Genomic DNA, 19,600 nt, shown 5'->3' with positions numbered 1-19,600 from the left:
AAACTTTCAGCACAATCCACGCGGTGCTTAAGAGTAAACAGCTCAGAGGGGAAAAATGTACATTTTAAAGCCCTTGAGAAGATAACCATTGCATTTACCTCAGTTCAACTCAGATTTACTGTGTTTATAAAGCTTCAGAAGACCCTGAACATTGTTAACCTCTTACCCAAACAAAACTCAGGCTTATCTGAATCATTGCTGCTCATATTGCTTTTAAAAAAACTAAAAATTACTCTTTAAAATTCTTGTCAGGCCTGATAAGCACACTTCAGAGTATATGATGTAATATTATCTGCTGTTCCTAATGATAGTGCACTCACGTCAGATGTTACTTAATAGATTAGTTCAGAATCAATCCCACAAGCATGTTTGAACAGTCCCAGCTATTCATTGCAGTTAGAAATATGAACACAGATCACTAAGACAATACTGTGCCTGCTGATGGCATAGTTTATAGTAATAATATAATTATTATAGCAGTTATTATTATAGCAGCACAGGAAGGTGGTTATATACAATCTGACCTTTTTTACTGTTTACTATAAATCTTCACACGTCAAGATTGAATAATTTAATTTTATATTTAGTTTAGTTTAATACACTTTTTTTATTTAGAAAAAAATCAATTTTGTATTTTATTGTTAATTTAAAACAGAATTTATATAAATGTAAGAAATTTTTATGACTACGGTAAGACCAGTTTTTATAATTATTTTCAGAATTGACTTACCAGAATTAATTATCCATAATCATTTTATTATACAAACAACAAAGGTGTTTTCAGAAAAGAAAAAGAAAATGTTGGGCCATGGTGCAATACTGCATTTATAATTTATTAAATTAAACAATCAAAGGATTCAAGTTTTGTGATTGAGAGTGAGGAAAAGGGCTCAGATCCCTCACTTTTGACATCTACCTCATGAACAGTTGAATGTTACCCAATTTATGCAATAAAAATGTGCAATAACCTTATATTTATTTGTTACCTACTGTATCCTAAGTACATCCCTGCATCTCACTCTAATTTATTCAATTCTATATCATCTATAGCACAACTGTACATACAAGTTATTTATTTTTTATCAATTTTTCAATATTTGTCTGTTTATGTTTAAGTATGTGTATTTATTTATTTATGATGTCTGTTGTTGTTGTCTCTATGTACTGGAAGCTTATGTCACTAAAACAAATTCCTTGTATGTCCAAGCACTTGGCAATAAAGCTCTTTCTGATTCTGATTCTGATGATTAACTTATTCATTTGGTCCCACTTAATGTAAGGTGTCTTTAACTAATATGCACTTGCATTATACAGTAAAGCATTTGATTAAATGTAGTTACTGTGTACGTACTTGTAATGTAAAATTGTAGCCAGATCGTGAATCTTGCAGCTAAGCGATGACAACTGATGCAGCAACTGAATGTGTCAACTGTGGATGTCCATTAAAACCAGGGTGAACTGACCAATAGACTAGCTTAGTGATGAATGTATGTGAATGTATGGTGGGAACAGCAGGCAGTAGAAGAGTCGGACACCAGCAGTGACACATGTGTCACAATCTTCAAGACAACTGCACATCACATGTGCATCGTGTGTCTTTAAATTGCACTGAATTCAAATGCTGCAATTCAGATTATGTAGAACATATGGATGAACTGCTGGGAATTTTCTGCTGTGCAACCAACTTTTTATTAGTGCTGTTTTTGGATTTTCATTCAAACTTTTCTTTGTGTATGTCACAACACGTCAGCTTGTGATTCTTATTAAATGGGGATCATGTTTCAGGATTATTTACCTTAATCTCTGAGATCCTGCCTTGACACCATGTAGTTTCCAGTTCTGGAAAATGGTAGTACTGGAGACTAAAGGGATGTTGATGGTTTAAATCTAGGTTTAACATCTAATTCTTCACCTTTTGCAGTTAATGTATTTTCTTCTCAACCTGCTTTCTCTTGTGACCCAATGAGCCTTTATTGACCAGTGGCCACCCATTAATTTAGCAATCCTTCCCATGGGCATTTAATAATAAAAATAATTATAATTATAATATATATATATATATATATATATATATATATATATATATATATATATATATACATATATATATATATATATATATATATATACATATATATATATATATATATATATGTATATATATATATATATATATATATATATATATATATATATATATATATATATATATATAGTTTTCTTTTTCTTTTTTGGTTATTAATGATTTTATTTATGAACTTTGGGAAGTTCCACATTCAAACTTTTCTTTTCCTGTTTCTGTTCTCGTTCAGTGCACGCTAGCAGCTGACCGCTGATGAAAGCTTGGCCACACCACTCAAAACTGCAGATTTGTCCCTTTTTTTTCTTGACAAGAAATGCATTTAGAACAACTGTGAGGTCTGATGAGATGTTGTTACACTATATGTCAGTAAAACACACTTTCCTCTCTAATCAGCCATTGTACTCACAGCGCACACACGGTACACAATTATGTGGCGAACGCTCTTTATCACTTCATCATTAATAACCCATACAAAAAACTATGAGCATACTGTCGTCAGCTAAGTCATGAATTCACCAAAATATATATTCTGCAATTCGAGATCACGATATAAGGGACAAGCAGATACAATATATAGTATGTCTTTTTTTTGTCTAATTTAATGCACAAATAAATGTGAGCACAGTGCACTTATACTAAAACATATTAGAAAATGAAACCATGTAAATGCATAAAATAACTCATTTTATATTCTGGCATTTAGGTCTAAATTGTGTTTTAGGCACTGAAACAGTCCAGTCCATTATAGTCAAACACATTTGATGAACACATCCTGGCTCTGCACTGGGTGTGACACTGCAACACATGACTGAAGTACTGGCAGTGGGGGGTCATGACAAGCTCACAACAGAAACGTGTCAGGACGCTGGAATCTGCTCAGCCATCCTGAAGAGGAAACAGGGTGGAGGAGAAGTGTGTGTCTTCGGGGAACGCAGGGCTGATTTAACCAGCTTCAGTAATAAATTAAGGAGGAAGTCATGCATTGTACTTCTGTTGTTTTCATTCCCTATTTGTGTGATTAATTTGCTCTCATAAAAGGAAGTTTTAAAAGCCAAAAGCCTGTCAGAAGACTGAAAGAAACATTTGAATCAGCTTTTTTAAAGAGAAAGTTCGCACTGAATGAGCCATATTTTAAATTAACACATTTTGAATTAAACTAACACAATCAACTTTAAAGCAGCTTTAAAGTAGCTACATGTTACATTAAAGTTTATATTTTAAATATACTATATTGCAACTTCATCATTACAAATATATTACAAATATATAATTACATTACATACAATTATCTAGTAATATCAATTTTTTTTCTTTTATCAGCACTTTTAAGTACATTAAGTACATTCAGCAGTGCACTTTAAACATATTTCAAATACAAATAAAAGTAATTATAGAATACAAATATGCACTTACTTCTTAAGGGGGTTGAAAACACTAGTTCAGCTAATTGCATTTAATATAAATTTAAACAATAATACATCTTCGTTTAATTGCGGTTAAAATGCAGTTAAAGGGTTGATTATATTAATTATATTTAGTTTACACTCTAAAGTATACTTTTTGTAATAAGATTCTGGCAACACTGTTGACTCACAGTCACTATTGAATGCACAGACACTATTGGAAGAGAACTGAACTGAGCTGGACATGAGTCAATGAACTGACTTTACATTATAAACCGGCTGTTTCCTAATGTACTCTTGCATTATCTTCACACACTTTTCCTGTTTAACACTCCTGTTAAAGCGGCTTTGACACAATCTGTATTGTATAAAGCACTATATAAATAAAGCAGACTTGACTTAAAGTGTACTTCTTTTTCACAGGTGAACACACAAGCAGAAGTTATTGAACTCTTATTAACACATTAAATACAGAAATCAAAAATATTTAGTAACGCTTAATAAAGTTGAAATAAAACACCATTACATAAATTGCATGATAAATTCTGAATTATTAAATACATTTATTGATATTCAACTTCTACTAGATGAACATGAAGTTCAGCAAGGCATTTATTTTTGTCATGTTACAGATGCTTCCCAAGGCACAAGCATCGGTTTTGTTCTCAGATGCCCTCGGCACACAGCACAGTGGAAGTCTGTATCCTGTAGAATACCATCGAGTTACATAATATCGTGGCATACTTCCTTATAACAGGCTGTTTTATTCAGAAAGCCTGATTACACCAACGGCTAATCCTGGATCACACAAACACTGCAGACATTTCATCCTCTTACAGATTGATCTGGCTCAATACAGACTTTTACATCTTAAACAAAAAGTGTGCAAGTGAACATTAATTAGTTGGTTTCGTTGATTTCCATCAAAGTATCAGTGTTGTCCTAGGTGTTTTTCCTGATTTCCCGCTCAATGTGTTTTTTTTTTTGTTTTTTTTTTTTTGATAACTTCTGAAACTCTGAAGGAGAAAATAAGTTTAGCTTTGTTTTCTTTGGGTAAAACTAAGGAAACCTCAGCAGAACTCTCCATTGTGTGCTGTATTTCATCTCATTGCTGTCTGGGAGAAACAGTTTAATAATTAAAGTGATTTCACCTGTGTGATCTACCTTACAGTAAGTCATGCCATCTACAGTGTCAAAGTGTGCAGCACATCATCTCAACCACACGCCCCTTTCAAGACAAAATGGATGGCATTTGTGCTCCATTGTGTTTGGGGTCGGTAGGAATTTTTCCTCTTTTTTTTCAAAAGAAATAATATTTTTATTCATCAAGGATGCATTACATTGATTCATTATGACAGTAAAACATATATAATGTTGCAAAAAAAATCTCTTTAAGGCTATTCTTTAAATCCTGAAAAAATCATGGTTTCCACAAAAACATTGGGCAGCACAACTGTTTTCAACATTGATAATCAAATGTTCCTTGAGCAGCAAATCAGTATATTATAATGATTTCTGAAGATCATGTGACGCTGAAGGAATGATACTGAAAATACAGATTAGATTTTTTATATATATATATTAAATTTTTGAACAGCACACTCTTAAAAATAGAGGAACCTTTACTATCAGTGGAACCTTTCCAAAAATAAGTTGTTGTTAACTTATAAAAATGTTCTTCATGCCATAAAAAATGGTTATTTTAAGAACAGTTAACTGGCTCCAAAATGGTTCTTCATTTTATTTAGTTTACTTCATTTCATTGTCATTTTAAATGTATATACTACACTCTTTAAATGGTTCTTCTTTGGCATCACTGCACACACACTGTTATAAACTTGGAAAAAAGTGTGTTTGTGCAGCGATGCCAAAGAAGAACCATTTAAAGAGTGTAGTATATACATTTAAAATGACAATGAATAACTGAAAAAAAAGAAATAAAATGAATAAATAGTTTACAAAAAAACGTACTATTTACTTTATTGTATGTGTTAAATGAAAAGCTCATAGAAAGTGTTACAGTGTCAACCTTACAGTGAACCAAATGAAAATGGAAAAGATATTAATAGATATTAATAAGAATAGCAGAATTAGATTCTGTTTCTAAGAAGCACCTTATATTTTCACGACTTTGAAAACAAGGCTTGTAATTTGAAATTGTAAAAATGTCCACCTTTATGTTAGATGCATCTTTTTCGGATTACCATTGAAAAGAGGAGAAAGATTTGTTAGGAGATCATCTTGTAACTCTCTCCAAACCCCCCACAAAGTCCCGGTCATATGGTCTGTCAGAGAGTTTCCAGTCGTAATGAATAATGTCAGAGCGCTTCCTGTCTCCTCCTCCTCAGAGCAACAGTGGCTCGCTGGGGGCCAAGGAGGGGGTGGGGGTCTCTTAAAACCCTTCCACTCCTCTGTCCAGCACCCTAGTTTCCTGTCCTGGATTACAGCCGCCTGCGCTCGCTATCTCTGCTCCGTGTGAAGATGTGTTCTCTGGGCTTTGCCAGGTCTCTTGGTTTCGCCCTCATCCCTCTCGCCACCTGCTGCATCGTGGCTAACGTCCTGCTCTTCTTTCCTGATGGAAAGGTGAACTTCGTCTATGATGAGCATGTGACCACATATGTCTGGTACTTCATGGGAATCGGAGGAGGTGGTTTGGTGGTGAGTATCAGGTTTTTGTCGGTGTGAATGTCTTTGTTGTGTGCAGACATGTGGAATAGTGTTGGTGGACATCCCAACCATCCCCATGAGGAAATAAACTAAAATATGAATTCAACTGTAAAAATGCTAAATATTTTAAGAGCTAGGGTTAGGCGACTAAGGGTGGTTAAATTGGGATTAGACTAAGGAAAAATCACCAACTTGATACAAAAGTATGTGTAAAAACTCAATGTGAACTCAATGTGTAGAAAACATAATAAGCTTAATAAACACTCTCAAAAACTATTTGAAAGTATTTATTATATTTATTACAGTTGAGAGAACCGGTGGTGCATTCATACAATCTCTTTCATAACTGTTCGTATAATCTATCCTTGCCCTCTTGAGGGTTAAATTTACCGTGGGTCCAAGGGCGGTCCTGGTCATCATTATTTTTATTTTTTTTGCAAGTGTGAATTTATAAAACGAAATTGGTAACTCAGACAATTCTCATAAGACTGGGTTGGAGTGAGAGTTACGAAGTAAACCCCTGGGGCGTCGGTTGCTTGTCAAAGTTTGGAGACAATGAAAAACCCAAATGAAAAGCTAATGCTAAAATAAATAGATGAAGAGACCTTATTCCTCAAAACATACAACGAAGGAAGTGCTTACTCTCATAATTAGCAGTCAAAACTTGTGTAAATTGTAATGAATTAATCAAAAGTGCGAGTAATGGGTTAAAATCTACAGATCTACATTTATTACTATATGTTGTTGATCATATCTTTGTAATTTTTAATGCAATGCTGGTCCACCCCTAACCCAGTTTTATTTGTTGCTGACATCTCCGGACTTTTCACAATTGATTCCATCATTCCATTCTAGATTTTCTTCTGTTTGAATATTCCGTTTCTGCCAGGAGTGAAATGCAGTGATGGGGTGTGATTATATACAGTACAGTACTAAAAACTCCTTGTACACATTCAGATGCTGATACCGGCCTGCGTGTTTCTGGGAATGGGGAAGTGTGCGGATTCCTGTGGAACAGACAGCTGTGCGGTGAGTGTTGGGAAGGGGGTCCGAGGCTCTTATTTGAGTCTTCATACGAGGACATGTTTTACAGGTCAGCTGGATTCATCAGTTTGATGTTGTGTGTGTGTAGATGTGTGGTTCAGTGTTTGCGGCTCTGCTGGGATTAGCCGGCTCTGCATACTGCTTCCTGATCTCCGCTGTGGCGCTCTTGAACGGGCCGTATTGCTTCACTCTGTTGGGATGGATGTCTCCTTTTGAGAACGATGGTGGAAGGTATGAGCTCAAAACGCTTTGATGGTGACTTCATAGGAAACAAGTCTTGAACTCTTTTCCTCTGTGTGTTCAGGTATCTGTTTGCTCGAGAGAGGTGGTCCGAATGCATCCAGCCGGCACACATAGTGGAGTGGAATGTGACGCTGCTGTCCATCCTGTTGGGTCTCAGCACCCTGGAGTTCCTCATCTGTTTCCTGCAGTTCATCAGCGGACTGGTTAATGCAGTGTGCCGGCCGTGCTGCTACAAACAGGAGTACAGTCTTAATGCTTGAGGACACCTGAGTGATTCCCAGCTTGTGTCTGAAACAGGACTGCTCCTCTGCAGCAGAGCCGATAGATCTGTCAATCACACACTTCTGAACAGCTGTACATCGCTTTGGATAAAAACACTAAGTCATTAGGTTTCAGCTGAATGCATCGGGACATTTCCACATCACTCCAGTCGAGTTTGTATTAGCAGTGCGTGTTTTCTGTATTGCAATATGCATTTTGCTAAAATATAATTGTATTTTTGTATGAGTTCTGATTGTTTTGTACAGGAAAATGTTTTGTAAATAATTTAAATGTTGAGAGTAATAGAAGTACAGATGATGAATGTTGTTTTATATACCTGCAAAAGCTGTTTTAAATATTCTCATCAATGAATAAATTGGTCTCGTTTTAGACTTTATTCTGTTTTGTTAAATCTGTGGTTAATTTCACATTTTGGTGGTTTTAGCAATTTGCAGTACAAGAAAATTGCAAAAATCCAGTTGGGAATGGTTGCTGAGAGCCTCTTTATCCGGTCTCAGCAATAATCTCCAGAACATAAATCTGTGTCACACTGTAGAACTTGCCCAAATCCTCATAATTTGAGGACTTTAGATTTTCTAGCCAAGCATGTGAGCTCAAAGTCTTTAGCTACAGAGCAATGAACATTTATTTGTGACTTCTAGTATTTTCATGCAAAAAACATACTAGTAATATTTCAGGTATTCAAACCATGGCAACCTGAGTAAACAATCCAAACAACACATCCATATGAATATATATATATATATATATATATATATATATATATATATATATATATATATATATATATATATATATATCCATCCACCCATCCAAATTTACTTGTTCAAAGGCCAAAAGCACAATTTTAGCGTCAGTTCCACTTTTGACAAAAATAACATTCTCTCAAAAGTTTTGAGGATCTTCAAGGTGTGTTTTGTCCAAATTTAGATAAGCCTTAATATGGTATGAATCTGTTAAGATAAATCTAAACATTGACATTGAGATTTTCTGTGAAGCTGTTTTGAAGCAACGTGTATAGTGAAAAGTGCTATACAGATAAAGTTGCCTTGACTTGACTTGTTCTTCTCTGTTAGCAGTGGTCTTTCCGTCTTCCATGGGATGCTATTACTGGCATGTCTTTGTGATAGTGGAGTTGTGAACACTGACCTCTGTGGATGTGAATGTTTCTGCAGTTCCTTGGATGTTGTCCTTGGCTCTTTTATGACTTCCTGGATGATGTTGATATGCTTTTAGAGGAATTTTGGTAGGTCAGCCAATTGTGGTACAATATTTTATCCATCTAGAGATTTGTATCTGTGGTTCTTCGGAATCCCAGAACCTTAGAAATAGCTTTTTAGCCCTTCCCAGACTGCTTTGTCTCACTCGTTTTATTCCTCGTAATCATTCTTTGTGAGACCTTTTAGCTGACTTCATGTTGCTGAGCATATCTGGCTTATATGTTGACTTTATTTTAAGTTGCAGAGTCAACAAATTGTTTTATACCACCCTTTATTTCTGTCATTCATCCTAATGCCTTTTCAAACCTTTGTTAAGATATGATTTGCCAACAAATATTAGCATAGTATATGAAGCTTGTGTCATTATTTTAAAATGATTTGTCCCAGTGCGTTTGCAATAGGGATTCAAAGCATTTCAAATGCTGAGTTGTCAAGCCCCAACAGACAAACATTTCTCAACTCAACATGAGACAAATACCCAATACCCTATTAATTTTTTCGTGATTGGGGTTTTTTGGTCAGCAATGTTTCCGGCATCTACCACGCACTCAAGCAATGAGGTGACTACTTTCCTTTACAAATCAAAAACATTTTTGTTTGCTTGGTTGATATTGTACATATAAACTGTCCAACCAAGATCACATAATGTCTCAAAGTAAACTCAAAGCATTCAAACTGATGATGTGGTGCAAGCTTTAACAGACCAATGGTTGACGATTGCAAACAAAACTGACACAGGGTTTTCTGACAGACAGAAGTTTCCTAGAGTTCATGGGGTCACACACTGCCGGTAAATTCATTGGGTTGTGTTTTTTCCAGACCACCCAGCTGTGTGTGTAAAAGTCAACTTGCCCTCTTCACGTCTGTTGTGATTGGCTGACTGCTGTCACACTTCATCATTTAAAGAAGTGAAGCATCTGTTCTATTTTGTTAGTCAAACCCCAGTGATCCAAAATGAAGGGGCTGCAGTGGACTCGCGTGTTCTATCGTGTTCTAACATAAGAGAATATTTTTTTTTGCCATTAAGGAGATTCAGTGGGATTATGCTCCTAGTGGTAAATATCTGATTCAAAACAAAACCATAGAAGAAGAGTGAGGGCAAACACTTCTGAGCTCTGAACTATGAGTTCAGTATGCAAGAAATTAGCTTATAATAACATTTTATTAAACATTTACATTTTTATTAAACATCTGATTGATTTTAAATACATTCTAGTTGCAATTTATTTATTTAGTTTTATCTTTAGAACTTTAATGGCAGTTTCACTTGTATATTGCTCCTGTTGTTCAGGCAGTCCCAACTTCAGGCAACTAACTCAACTGTAGTTTCCAACTGTATTAACAAATGACTGTATGACTCCCCGTGGATTTTCTATAGTTGATAGTTGTCACTGTGAATGCAGCTTTAGATTCTGGGTCCTCAACAAACCCTTAACCCTAAAAAAATTGAGTTATTACTTATGGATAAAATTTTTACCTTTCTGAGTCAATGCATGTAAAAACCTTTGATGTTTGACAGAGAAGCTAGGGTGTTTCTGAAGAGTGGAGAGCAGCGGATTGGACGGGTGTATGAAAAGGCAGTGTACCTGTAATATAATGATGCCACCTGCAGGCAGGAGAAAGGAAAAACCAAAGTGGATGGGATACCTCAGACTCCTCGTTACTGCAGAAGAAGATGACCTGGTTATTGTGCACCTGAAGAACATGACCAGATAAGAGTATTTCATTCATGCACATGGCCTCAGTTACCAAAAAGACCAATGAAGGTGAAGTCAAATAAGCGTGTGAATTAATTCACTCACTTTTACTCATGTGCACAAATTGCTCATCATGAAAACTGTGAATAAGTGCTTTCTCTCCAGGAGCACTATATCCCCATTCATCAGAAAAGGTGGAGAAAGCTGATGATTCAGTGGCCCCTGGGAAGTCGTCACCTACTGTATGTTTTGACCCTTCCGGCTTCCCATACTTCTGTAAAAGATCACACTAACTGTCTGTCCAGAATATACCACTCGCATGTTAAAGCCCCCAGAGACATCGTCTCAGGTCTCATTGGACCTCTCATTATATGTAAAAAAGGTAAAAAAAATTATCTTTACTTTAGGGCTCAAATGCCAGGATCTCACACTAATCTTGTGGATATATATATATGGATATATATTTTATATGCAACATGAGATATTTTCCATCTCAAGCAATGACCATGTAAACCAGTAAACACAGTGATTTTCATATGATACACATAAAGAATTTACAGCAGTGACTAATAACTTGAAATTCATCCACATATCTTATTATTCTACCTTAAAAATAATTATCTAGACATGTTTACACCATATATTACTGTGCCCAGGAGATGACATGGTTGGTTCAATTAGTTTTGTTGTGGCCACAATGTAATAACTCGTGGGAACATGATAATATATCGTGTTGTTTATATCATTTTGTTGAGGTAACGACACCCCTATGTTGTAGCCTCGAGATGCTATGTTTAGGGAATGACATATTTTTCTCGTGGCCACATGTTTAATGAGTAAACAAACCTGCATGACCATAGCATCCCTGGATTATCAGAGATGGATTCATTAATATTTTATTTTGAATTAAGAAATTATTATATTATTTATAGTATAAATTATTATATTATTAAGTTATTATATTAACCATAGTCCTTGGCTACTGGACTGTATTACGTGCAATAGTCAACATTCAAATGAAGTTTATCATGAATAAATGTTACATAATGTGCATAATATAAAATAGGCCTTCAAGAAAACAATTTTATCCATCCTACAGTCTTGTAAATCCATTAACTGACTGTCTGTATATTATTATTATTATTATTAGCCTATTATTATTGGTTATATTTTTATATTCATTTATATTCATTTCTCCCCTTCATTTCGATCTGTTTACTCAACGTTCTGAATACTTTTGTAAATAATAGCCTACTGTAAATGCTAGACATGACAATAAAGCTTTGATTATGCCTACTGGAATTTTAGCTGGAATGCAGTTTAAATTTAACTTATATTTAATTTTATTTTGGCTAATGAATAGACTGTAATTATAAATACCATAGTGTTTCATTGAGGAATTAATTATTCATGTAGTTTCATTTGTAAAAGAAATCACCACACACTCATTTATCATCACAGATGGGCATAAATACAATCATAAAGTCAAAACTATTGGCATAATTGTCAGGCATTAATTTGCAAATTATATTGTAGGCTAGCAAATACTAGCATAATTACACAAAACGTTAACTAGGTAAACTGATATACAAGTTGAAAGGGGAAATACATAACAATAAATATAAAAATATAGCTCTAGTAAGTTAATGTGGTAATAATAATAATAATAATACACAAATATTAAATTAAATGTTTAATGTTAATAAAAATGTTTTATCCATCTCTGATAATCCCGGGTTGCTATGGTCACACAGGTTTGTTTACACATTAAACTTATAGCCATGACACAATATCACGTTCCCACAAGTTAATATGACGTTCCCACATGACATTATACTTGTTAGACGAGACATTATGCCTTGACCACGAAAAAACCAAGTGAGCTGATAATGTCACCTCCTGGGCACTGTATTAGATAAACACATATAGGAATAATTAATGTGCATAAATAAGAATGAGTAAATTAATAAAATAATTTATGGGTTTAAAAGCATAAAGTTGAGTCAAAATCTTGTCAAATTTTTGTCAATATGGATCTGATATTTGTCACATGAAACATTCTGCTAAGATTTAAAACCTTTAAAAAAAAAACAGTTGTAAAGAGTACAATAAGTTTTATTAATGCATAATGAGCATTTTGAATCAGTCTTTTCAATCAGGGCTTCACGAACCTTGCCTTTTTAACAAACGATTGAGTGTATGTTAAACATCTGGCTAGCTCCTACAAACAATGACTCAAAGGATTATGCAATAAAAATGACTGATATAATGTTGACCGCTGTGAAAGTCTTCATGTTCTGACATAGTCCACTAACACTGAATAATTCCTGTTTTGTTTTTTGTTTTTTTCTTCGTTTGTGCAGTTCTCAGGCTATCTAGATGTGCATGGGGACTAGACAGCTGACTATCTTTACACCCTCATGTTTACAGTGTCTGATGAGAACCTCAGCTGGTACCTGGATGAAAACATCAGGACCTACTGCACAACTCCTGCCAAAGTCAACAAGGATGATGAAGGCTTCCAGGAAGGCAATAAAATGCACTGCGAGTTCAGTGATAATGTGAACAGGCCATCAGGTGAAACCCTGTTCTAGGCATACCTGTGAACTATCTAGAATAATAGTATACTGTAGAGTATGTTATATACACTGTCTACAGTTATATATATATTCGGTAAAACTTCCTTTCTGAACTTTGCTGTAGCTATCAACGGGTATGTCTAGACCTCAGTGTGTGCATGGGCATTAAGATCCATTGGCACTGGTTTGGAATTGGGAACGAGGTGGACCTCCACTCAGCCTTCTTCCATGGATAGATCCTGACAGACAAGCAGCACTATGTTGACACCATCAGTCTGTTCTTGGCTACTTTTGTTAACGTAGAGATGGGGGCAGATAATCCCAGCCAGTGGCTCCTCAGCTGCCAGGTCAATGATCAATGATCATCAGGTACAGAAAGACCAGATCTGAGAATATGGATGCAAAAATTCTGCATTGTTACAATGGCTGTGTTGCATTTAATTAAATTTCTCCCCACTTTTAGCTGGCATGCATGCCATTTTTGAGATTAAGAAGTGTTTCCCAATGTGCATAAAACCAGACCATTTGGAGAAGTGAGACTATTAAATTGCCACTGAGAAAATAATTTGTGATTATTGGCCAACAGGGATAAACCAGTATTCAGGAAAGAAACTTGCTGATGACAGGTCAAAATAATATTGACTGAGAGACATACTGAAATCAAAGCGAATGTCCTTTTTTTTCCTTACAATTTGATCTCATGTCTCTGAACATCCTCAATGTATCTTACATTTTCTTTGAACACCTCAATGTTCGCATCGGGGGCAAATACAAGAAGGTCCAATATGTGGAATATACTTGATGACACATTCTCCAAATCCAAAGAGAGGACCCCAGAGGAGCAGCACCTGGGAATTCTGTGTAATAAAACTAGTTTCTATGGATGCACAAAAGTTTTTTTGAAAGAACTAACATTGCATTTTAACTTGGAATCTTCCTTTAACTGTAATATTACAAAGTGCTTTCTCTTCACATCTTTGGGATGTTTTTTAGGTCCAATCATCAGAGCAGAGGAATAGGACCCAATTAAAGTAACATTTAGAAATAAAGCAAGCAGGTCCTACAGTATCAAACCTAACAGAGTGCAATATAATATAGAAATGGATGGAACTCTCTGCCAACAACATCCTGGAAGGTAAAGAATAAACTTATTTGAATAAATGTATAGAAATTCATGACAGACTTTAGCTAAACATCATTCTAGAAAAATGTGCCTCTTAGAAAAATCTTCTTGCAACTGTGTTTGATGAGAACCTGAGCTGGTATTTCGATGACAAAATCAACAGATCCGCAAAACAGCCTAAATCTGTAATTAAAGAACATGAAGACTTTTAAGAGTACAATAAACTGCCCTGTAAGTGCTATAGTAAGAGAAAGCATTATTTATTATTATTGCATTTCTGCAGCACACAAACCATATTTTTTGCTTTTTTTATTCACAGACTACGATCAGAGGTTGACATGCATGGAATTTACTTTGAGGGCAACAGGTTCCTCTACAAAGACATCAGGAGAGACACCATTAATGTGTTCCCTCATATCTCTCACACTGTCATCTTGGAGCCTGATAGCATGGGTACAGTCCCATCCATTCTCTCTTCGATCTCTTTGTGTCAAAGAACACTTTGACACAGTGAAAGTTATTTTAATACCATACACGCTCTTAAATGTGTGATGTTTTTTGTCAACTTAAAAAACAGTGTTGTCGAATTCTTGTCTTGATCAGTCAGCACATTCAACCAGTGTTATTCCAAATCTGTTTATATTTCTTCAGTGGAACACCAAAGAAGTTATGTTGAAATGTGTTTTGAGATATTTTTGTCCAAAAAGTGGGGTCACAATGTTGTTTTGGATGAAACTTACTTTTATTTTTATAGACAAAAACAGTTTAAACATTCTTCAAAATGTCTTCTGTTGTGTTCCACAGAGGAAATAAAGTACAGATTCGGAACCTCACTAAACATTGTTAGATTTATGCTTAAAACAACAAAGTCAGCTTAATTTAAACAATCACATAAATACGCATTTGAGATTGGCATCAAAGTTGTAGACATATTGTGCTTTTCTGATGATGTAACATGGCGTCTGCAGGGTAGTTTGAGGTGGGATGTAAAACCACAGATCATTATCATGGAGGCATGAGACCCATCTACACCATGGAGAAGAGTGGCTTCTGGAACCATCAGTCTGAGAAAATCCTCAACCAGAAGAAGTATTACATTGCTGCGGTTGAGATGGACTTGGACTATCATCCACCCACACATGGGAGGAACAAATGCACCATAGTCTGAAAGACAGGTATTCCAAGTCCTTCACCAGAACTCATGCATCCCATTTTCAAAAATAGAAGAAGAACACCAGTGGTGTTCATTGACCTGTTTATGTGCCAAGCATCAACAGGCAGATGTGAATGAGATCTGAGATTTATGGGTATTGAGCTACAGTTGAACCACTGAATCCACCACTGATGTCACATCGACTATTTTAACAATGTTAACAGTGTGTCAATAATGAAAATGACTGGAAAAGGCAGTTCATCACTGAATTCAGTGATGTCATCTCTGTTCAGTTTAAATAGTGACTGTGCATTTATTTGCAAATCAAGTCAATGATATCACTGTAGATGAAGTGACCCCAACTAAGCAAGCCAGAGGCGACAGCGGCAAGGAATCGAAACTCCATCGGTGACAGAATGGAGAAAAAAACCTTGGGAGAAACCAGGCTCAGTTGGGGGCCAGTTCTCCTCTGACCAGACGAAACCAGTAGTTCAGTTCCAGGCTGCAGCAAAGTCAGATTGTGCAGAAGAATCTTCTGTTTCCTGTGGTCTTGTCCTGGTGGTCCTCTGAGACAAGATCTTTACAGGGGATCTGTATCTGGGGCTCTAGTTGTCCTGGTCTCCGCTGTCTTTCAGGACCGTAGAGGTCCTTTCTAGGTGCTGATCAACCATCATGTCTGGATACGTACTGGATCCGGGTGACTGCAGTGACCCTCTAATCTGGATACAGACTGGATATGGTGGCTCCGGTGACCTTGGAATAAGAGAGAAACAGACTAATATTAGCGTAGATGCCATTCTTCTAATGATGTAGCAAGTACATAGGGTGTTATGGGAAGTGTTCCCGGTTCCTGTTTACCTAATTAATGCAGCCTAAAAATCCTTTAATGGATTTGGATATTAAAAACATATTAGTATTTTATGTGTAAGCCAGGTTAAAGAGATGGGTCTTTAATCTAGATTTAAACTGCAAGAGTGTGTCTGCCTCCCGAACAATGTTAGGTAGGTTATTCCAGAGTTTAGGCGCCAAATAGGAAAAGGATCTGCTGCCCGCAGTTGATTTTGATATTCTAGGTATTAACAAATTGCCTGAGTTTTGAGAATGTAGCGGACGTAGAGGAGTATAATGTAAAAGGAGCTCACTCAAATACTGAGGTGCTAAACCGTTCAAGGCTTTATAAGTAATAAGTAATATTTTAAAATCTATATGATGTTTGATAGGGAGCCAGTGCAGCGATGACAGGACTAGGCTAATATGGTCATACTTCCTGGTTCTAGTAAGAACTCTTGCTGCTGCATTTTGGACTAGCTGTAGTTTGTTTACTAAGCGTGCAGAACAACCACCCAATAAAGCATTACAATAGTCTAACCTTGAGGTCATGAATGCATGGATTAACATTTCTGCATTTACAATTGAGAGCATAGGCCGTAATTTAGATATATTTTTGAGATGGAAAAATGCAATTTTACAAATGCTAGAAATGTGGCTTTCTAAGGAAAGATTGCGATCTAATAGCACACCTAGGTTCCTAACTGATGATGAAGAATTGAAGACAAGGTTATTCTTCTAGGTTATTGTTCTAGTTTATTACATGCAGAGTTTTTAGGTCTTATAATTAACACCTCTGTTTTTTTTTTCAGAATTTAGCAGTAAGAAATTACTCCTCATCCAGTTGTTTATATCGACTATGCATTACATTAGTTTTTCAAATTGGTGTGTTTCACCGGGCTGCGAGGAAATATAGAGCTGAGTATCATCAGCATAACAGTGAAAGCTAACACCATGTTTCCTGATGATATCTCTCAAGGGTAACATATAAAGCGTGAAGAGTAGCGGCCCTAGTACTGAGCCTTGTGGTACTCCATACTGCACTTGTGATCGATATGATACATCTTCATTCACTGCTACGAACTGATGGCGGTCATATAAGTACGATTTAAACCATGCTAATGCACTTCCATTAATGCCAACAAAGTGTTCAAATCTATGCAAAAGAATGTTGTGGTCAATTGTGTCAAACGCAGCACTAAGATCCAATAAAACTAATAGTGAGATACATCCTATATTTACATATATTTACATATATTTGTCTGTTTCTCTCTTGTTCCGAGGTCACCGTGGCCACCAGATCCAGTCTGTATCCAGATCAGAGGGTCACTGCAGTCACCCGGATCCAGTACGTATCCAGACCAGATGGTGGATCAGCACCTAGAAAGGACCTCTACATCCCTGAAAGACAGCGGAGACCAGGACAACTAGAGCCCCAGATACAGATCCCCTGTAAAGACCTTGTCTCAGAGGAGCACCAGGACAAGACCACAGGAAACAGATGATTCTTCTGCACAATCTGACTTTGCTGCAGCCTGGAATTGAACTACTGGTTTCGTCTGGTCAGAGGAGAACTGACCCCCAACTGAGCCTGGTTTCTTCCAAGGTTTTTTTCTCCATTCTGTCACCGATGGAGTTTCGGTTCCTTGCCGCTGTCGCCTCTGGCTTGCTTAGTTGGGGTCACTTCATCTACAGTGATATCATTGACTTGATTGCAAATAAATGCACAGACACTATTTAACTGAACAGAGATGACATAACTGAATTCAATGATGAACTGCCTTTAACTATCATTTTGCATTATAGAAACACTGTTTTCCAAATGAATGTTGTTCAGTGCTTTGACGCAATGTATTTTGTTTAAAGCACTATATAAATAAAGGTGATTGATTGATTGATCCACGATCAGAAGATAAGAGCAGGTAATTTGTAACTCTAAGGAGAGCAGTCTCAGTACTATGATACGGTCTAAATCTTGACTGGAAATCCTCACATATACCATTTTTCTCTAAAAAGGAATATAATTTTGAGGATACCACCTTTTCTAGTATCTTGGACAGAAAAGGGAGATTCGAGATTGGTCTATAATTAACTAGTTCTTTGGGGTCAAGTTGTGTTTTTTTGATGAGAGGCTTAATAACAGCCAGTTTGAAGGTTTTGGGGACATATCTTATTGACAATGAGGAATTAATAATAGTCAGAAGAGAAACTATGACTTCTGGAAGCACCTCTTTTAGGAGCTTAGATGGTCTAACATACATATTGTTGGTTTAGATGATTTAACAAGTTTATACAATTCTTCCTCTCCTATAGTAGAGAATGAGTGGAACTGTTCCTCAGGGGGTCTATAGTGCACCGTCTGATGTGATACTGTAGCTGACGGCTGAATGGCTAAAATTTTATCTCTAATAGTATCCATTTTTAGAAGTAAAGTAGTTCATAAAGTCATTACTGCTGTGGTGTTGGGAAATGTCAACACTTGTTGAGGCTTTATTTTTCGTTAATTTAGCCACTTTATTGAATAAATTCCTGGGGTTATGTTTGTTTTCTTCTAAAAGAGAAGAAAAGTAATTGGATTTAGGAGTATGCTTTTCTGTAGGATAGGTTACTTTCCCGCCAAGCAATACGAAATACCTCTAGTTTTGTTTTCCTCCAGCTGCGCTCCATTTTTCAGGCTGCTCTCTTTATTTTGTGTGTTTTTACAGTGTCAGTACAGAAAGTGCAAGTTCTAAATCATATTTATTCTGATTATTCAGTCCAGGCAACGAGTTCCTAAGAAAAGAAGGCAAATTCATTGGTTCAAAATATAAGAAGTTCTGTACAGAGAATACACTGATGAAACCTTCACCAAACCAAGGAAAGGTCTGCTGATATGGAACAATGAGGGTACATATTTATAGAATATGCTGTACATTGAAGGTTGACTCATAATTTGATGTAAATGTTTGTAAACCTTCAAAATATGCTCATCTCAGGACCCATGATCCATAGTAAAGTGGGAGAAAAAGTGAAGATTGTGTTTAAGAACATGGCTAAGAGGCCATACTCCATATACGCCCATGGATTCAAAACATGCAGTCCTCAGGTGGCCCTGACACATCCATGTTAATTTTCTAAATAAACACTTGTAGTTCTTTGAATTATTGTTTGCAAAAGAGCAGAACAACTTCTCTGCCTTGCTTAAAAATACTGCTAAAGTTGACATTACCTGAAAAGTTATTTTACTTCAACTTGACAAATTTGATTAGATGGTGAAAAGTGGCCTCTTAATAGATTAT

The 19,600-nt window shown here is 36.0% G+C and overlaps 1 protein-coding gene and 1 pseudogene across 1 annotated transcript; both read left to right on the top strand.

The window, feature by feature from the left end:
- Positions 1 to 5,893: 5,893 nt before the first annotated feature.
- Positions 5,894 to 8,100, top strand: LOC113065211 (transmembrane 4 L6 family member 1-like). Its single transcript, XM_026236472.1, has 4 exons — positions 5,894 to 6,144; positions 7,111 to 7,182; positions 7,286 to 7,428; positions 7,502 to 8,100. Exons 1-4 carry the CDS (start codon positions 5,968 to 5,970, stop codon positions 7,698 to 7,700), a joined length of 591 nt encoding a protein of 196 aa, XP_026092257.1. The 5' UTR covers positions 5,894 to 5,967; the 3' UTR covers positions 7,701 to 8,100.
- A 1,366-nt stretch (positions 8,101 to 9,466) lies between these two features.
- LOC113064584 (ceruloplasmin-like) lies at positions 9,467 to 19,431 on the top strand (annotated as a pseudogene).
- Positions 19,432 to 19,600: the final 169 nt, after the last annotated feature.

Source organism: Carassius auratus, chromosome 47, assembly GCF_003368295.1.
Source record: "Carassius auratus strain Wakin chromosome 47, ASM336829v1, whole genome shotgun sequence".
In the NCBI taxonomy this organism is placed as follows: Eukaryota; Metazoa; Chordata; class Actinopteri; order Cypriniformes; family Cyprinidae; genus Carassius; species Carassius auratus.
Note: the sequence above shows the minus strand (reverse complement) of the source record. Positions and strands in the feature narration are given on the sequence as shown.

Coding starts and splice junctions, on each gene's coding strand:
- LOC113065211 (XM_026236472.1), top strand. CDS start 5,968: ATGTGTTCTCTGGGCTTTGCCAGGTCTCTTGGTTTCGCCCTCATCCCT. Junction 6,145..7,110: donor TCGGAGGAGGTGGTTTGGTG/GTGAGTATCAGG, acceptor GTACACATTCAG/ATGCTGATACCGGCCTGCGT. Junction 7,429..7,501: donor TTTGAGAACGATGGTGGAAG/GTATGAGCTCAA, acceptor CTGTGTGTTCAG/GTATCTGTTTGCTCGAGAGA.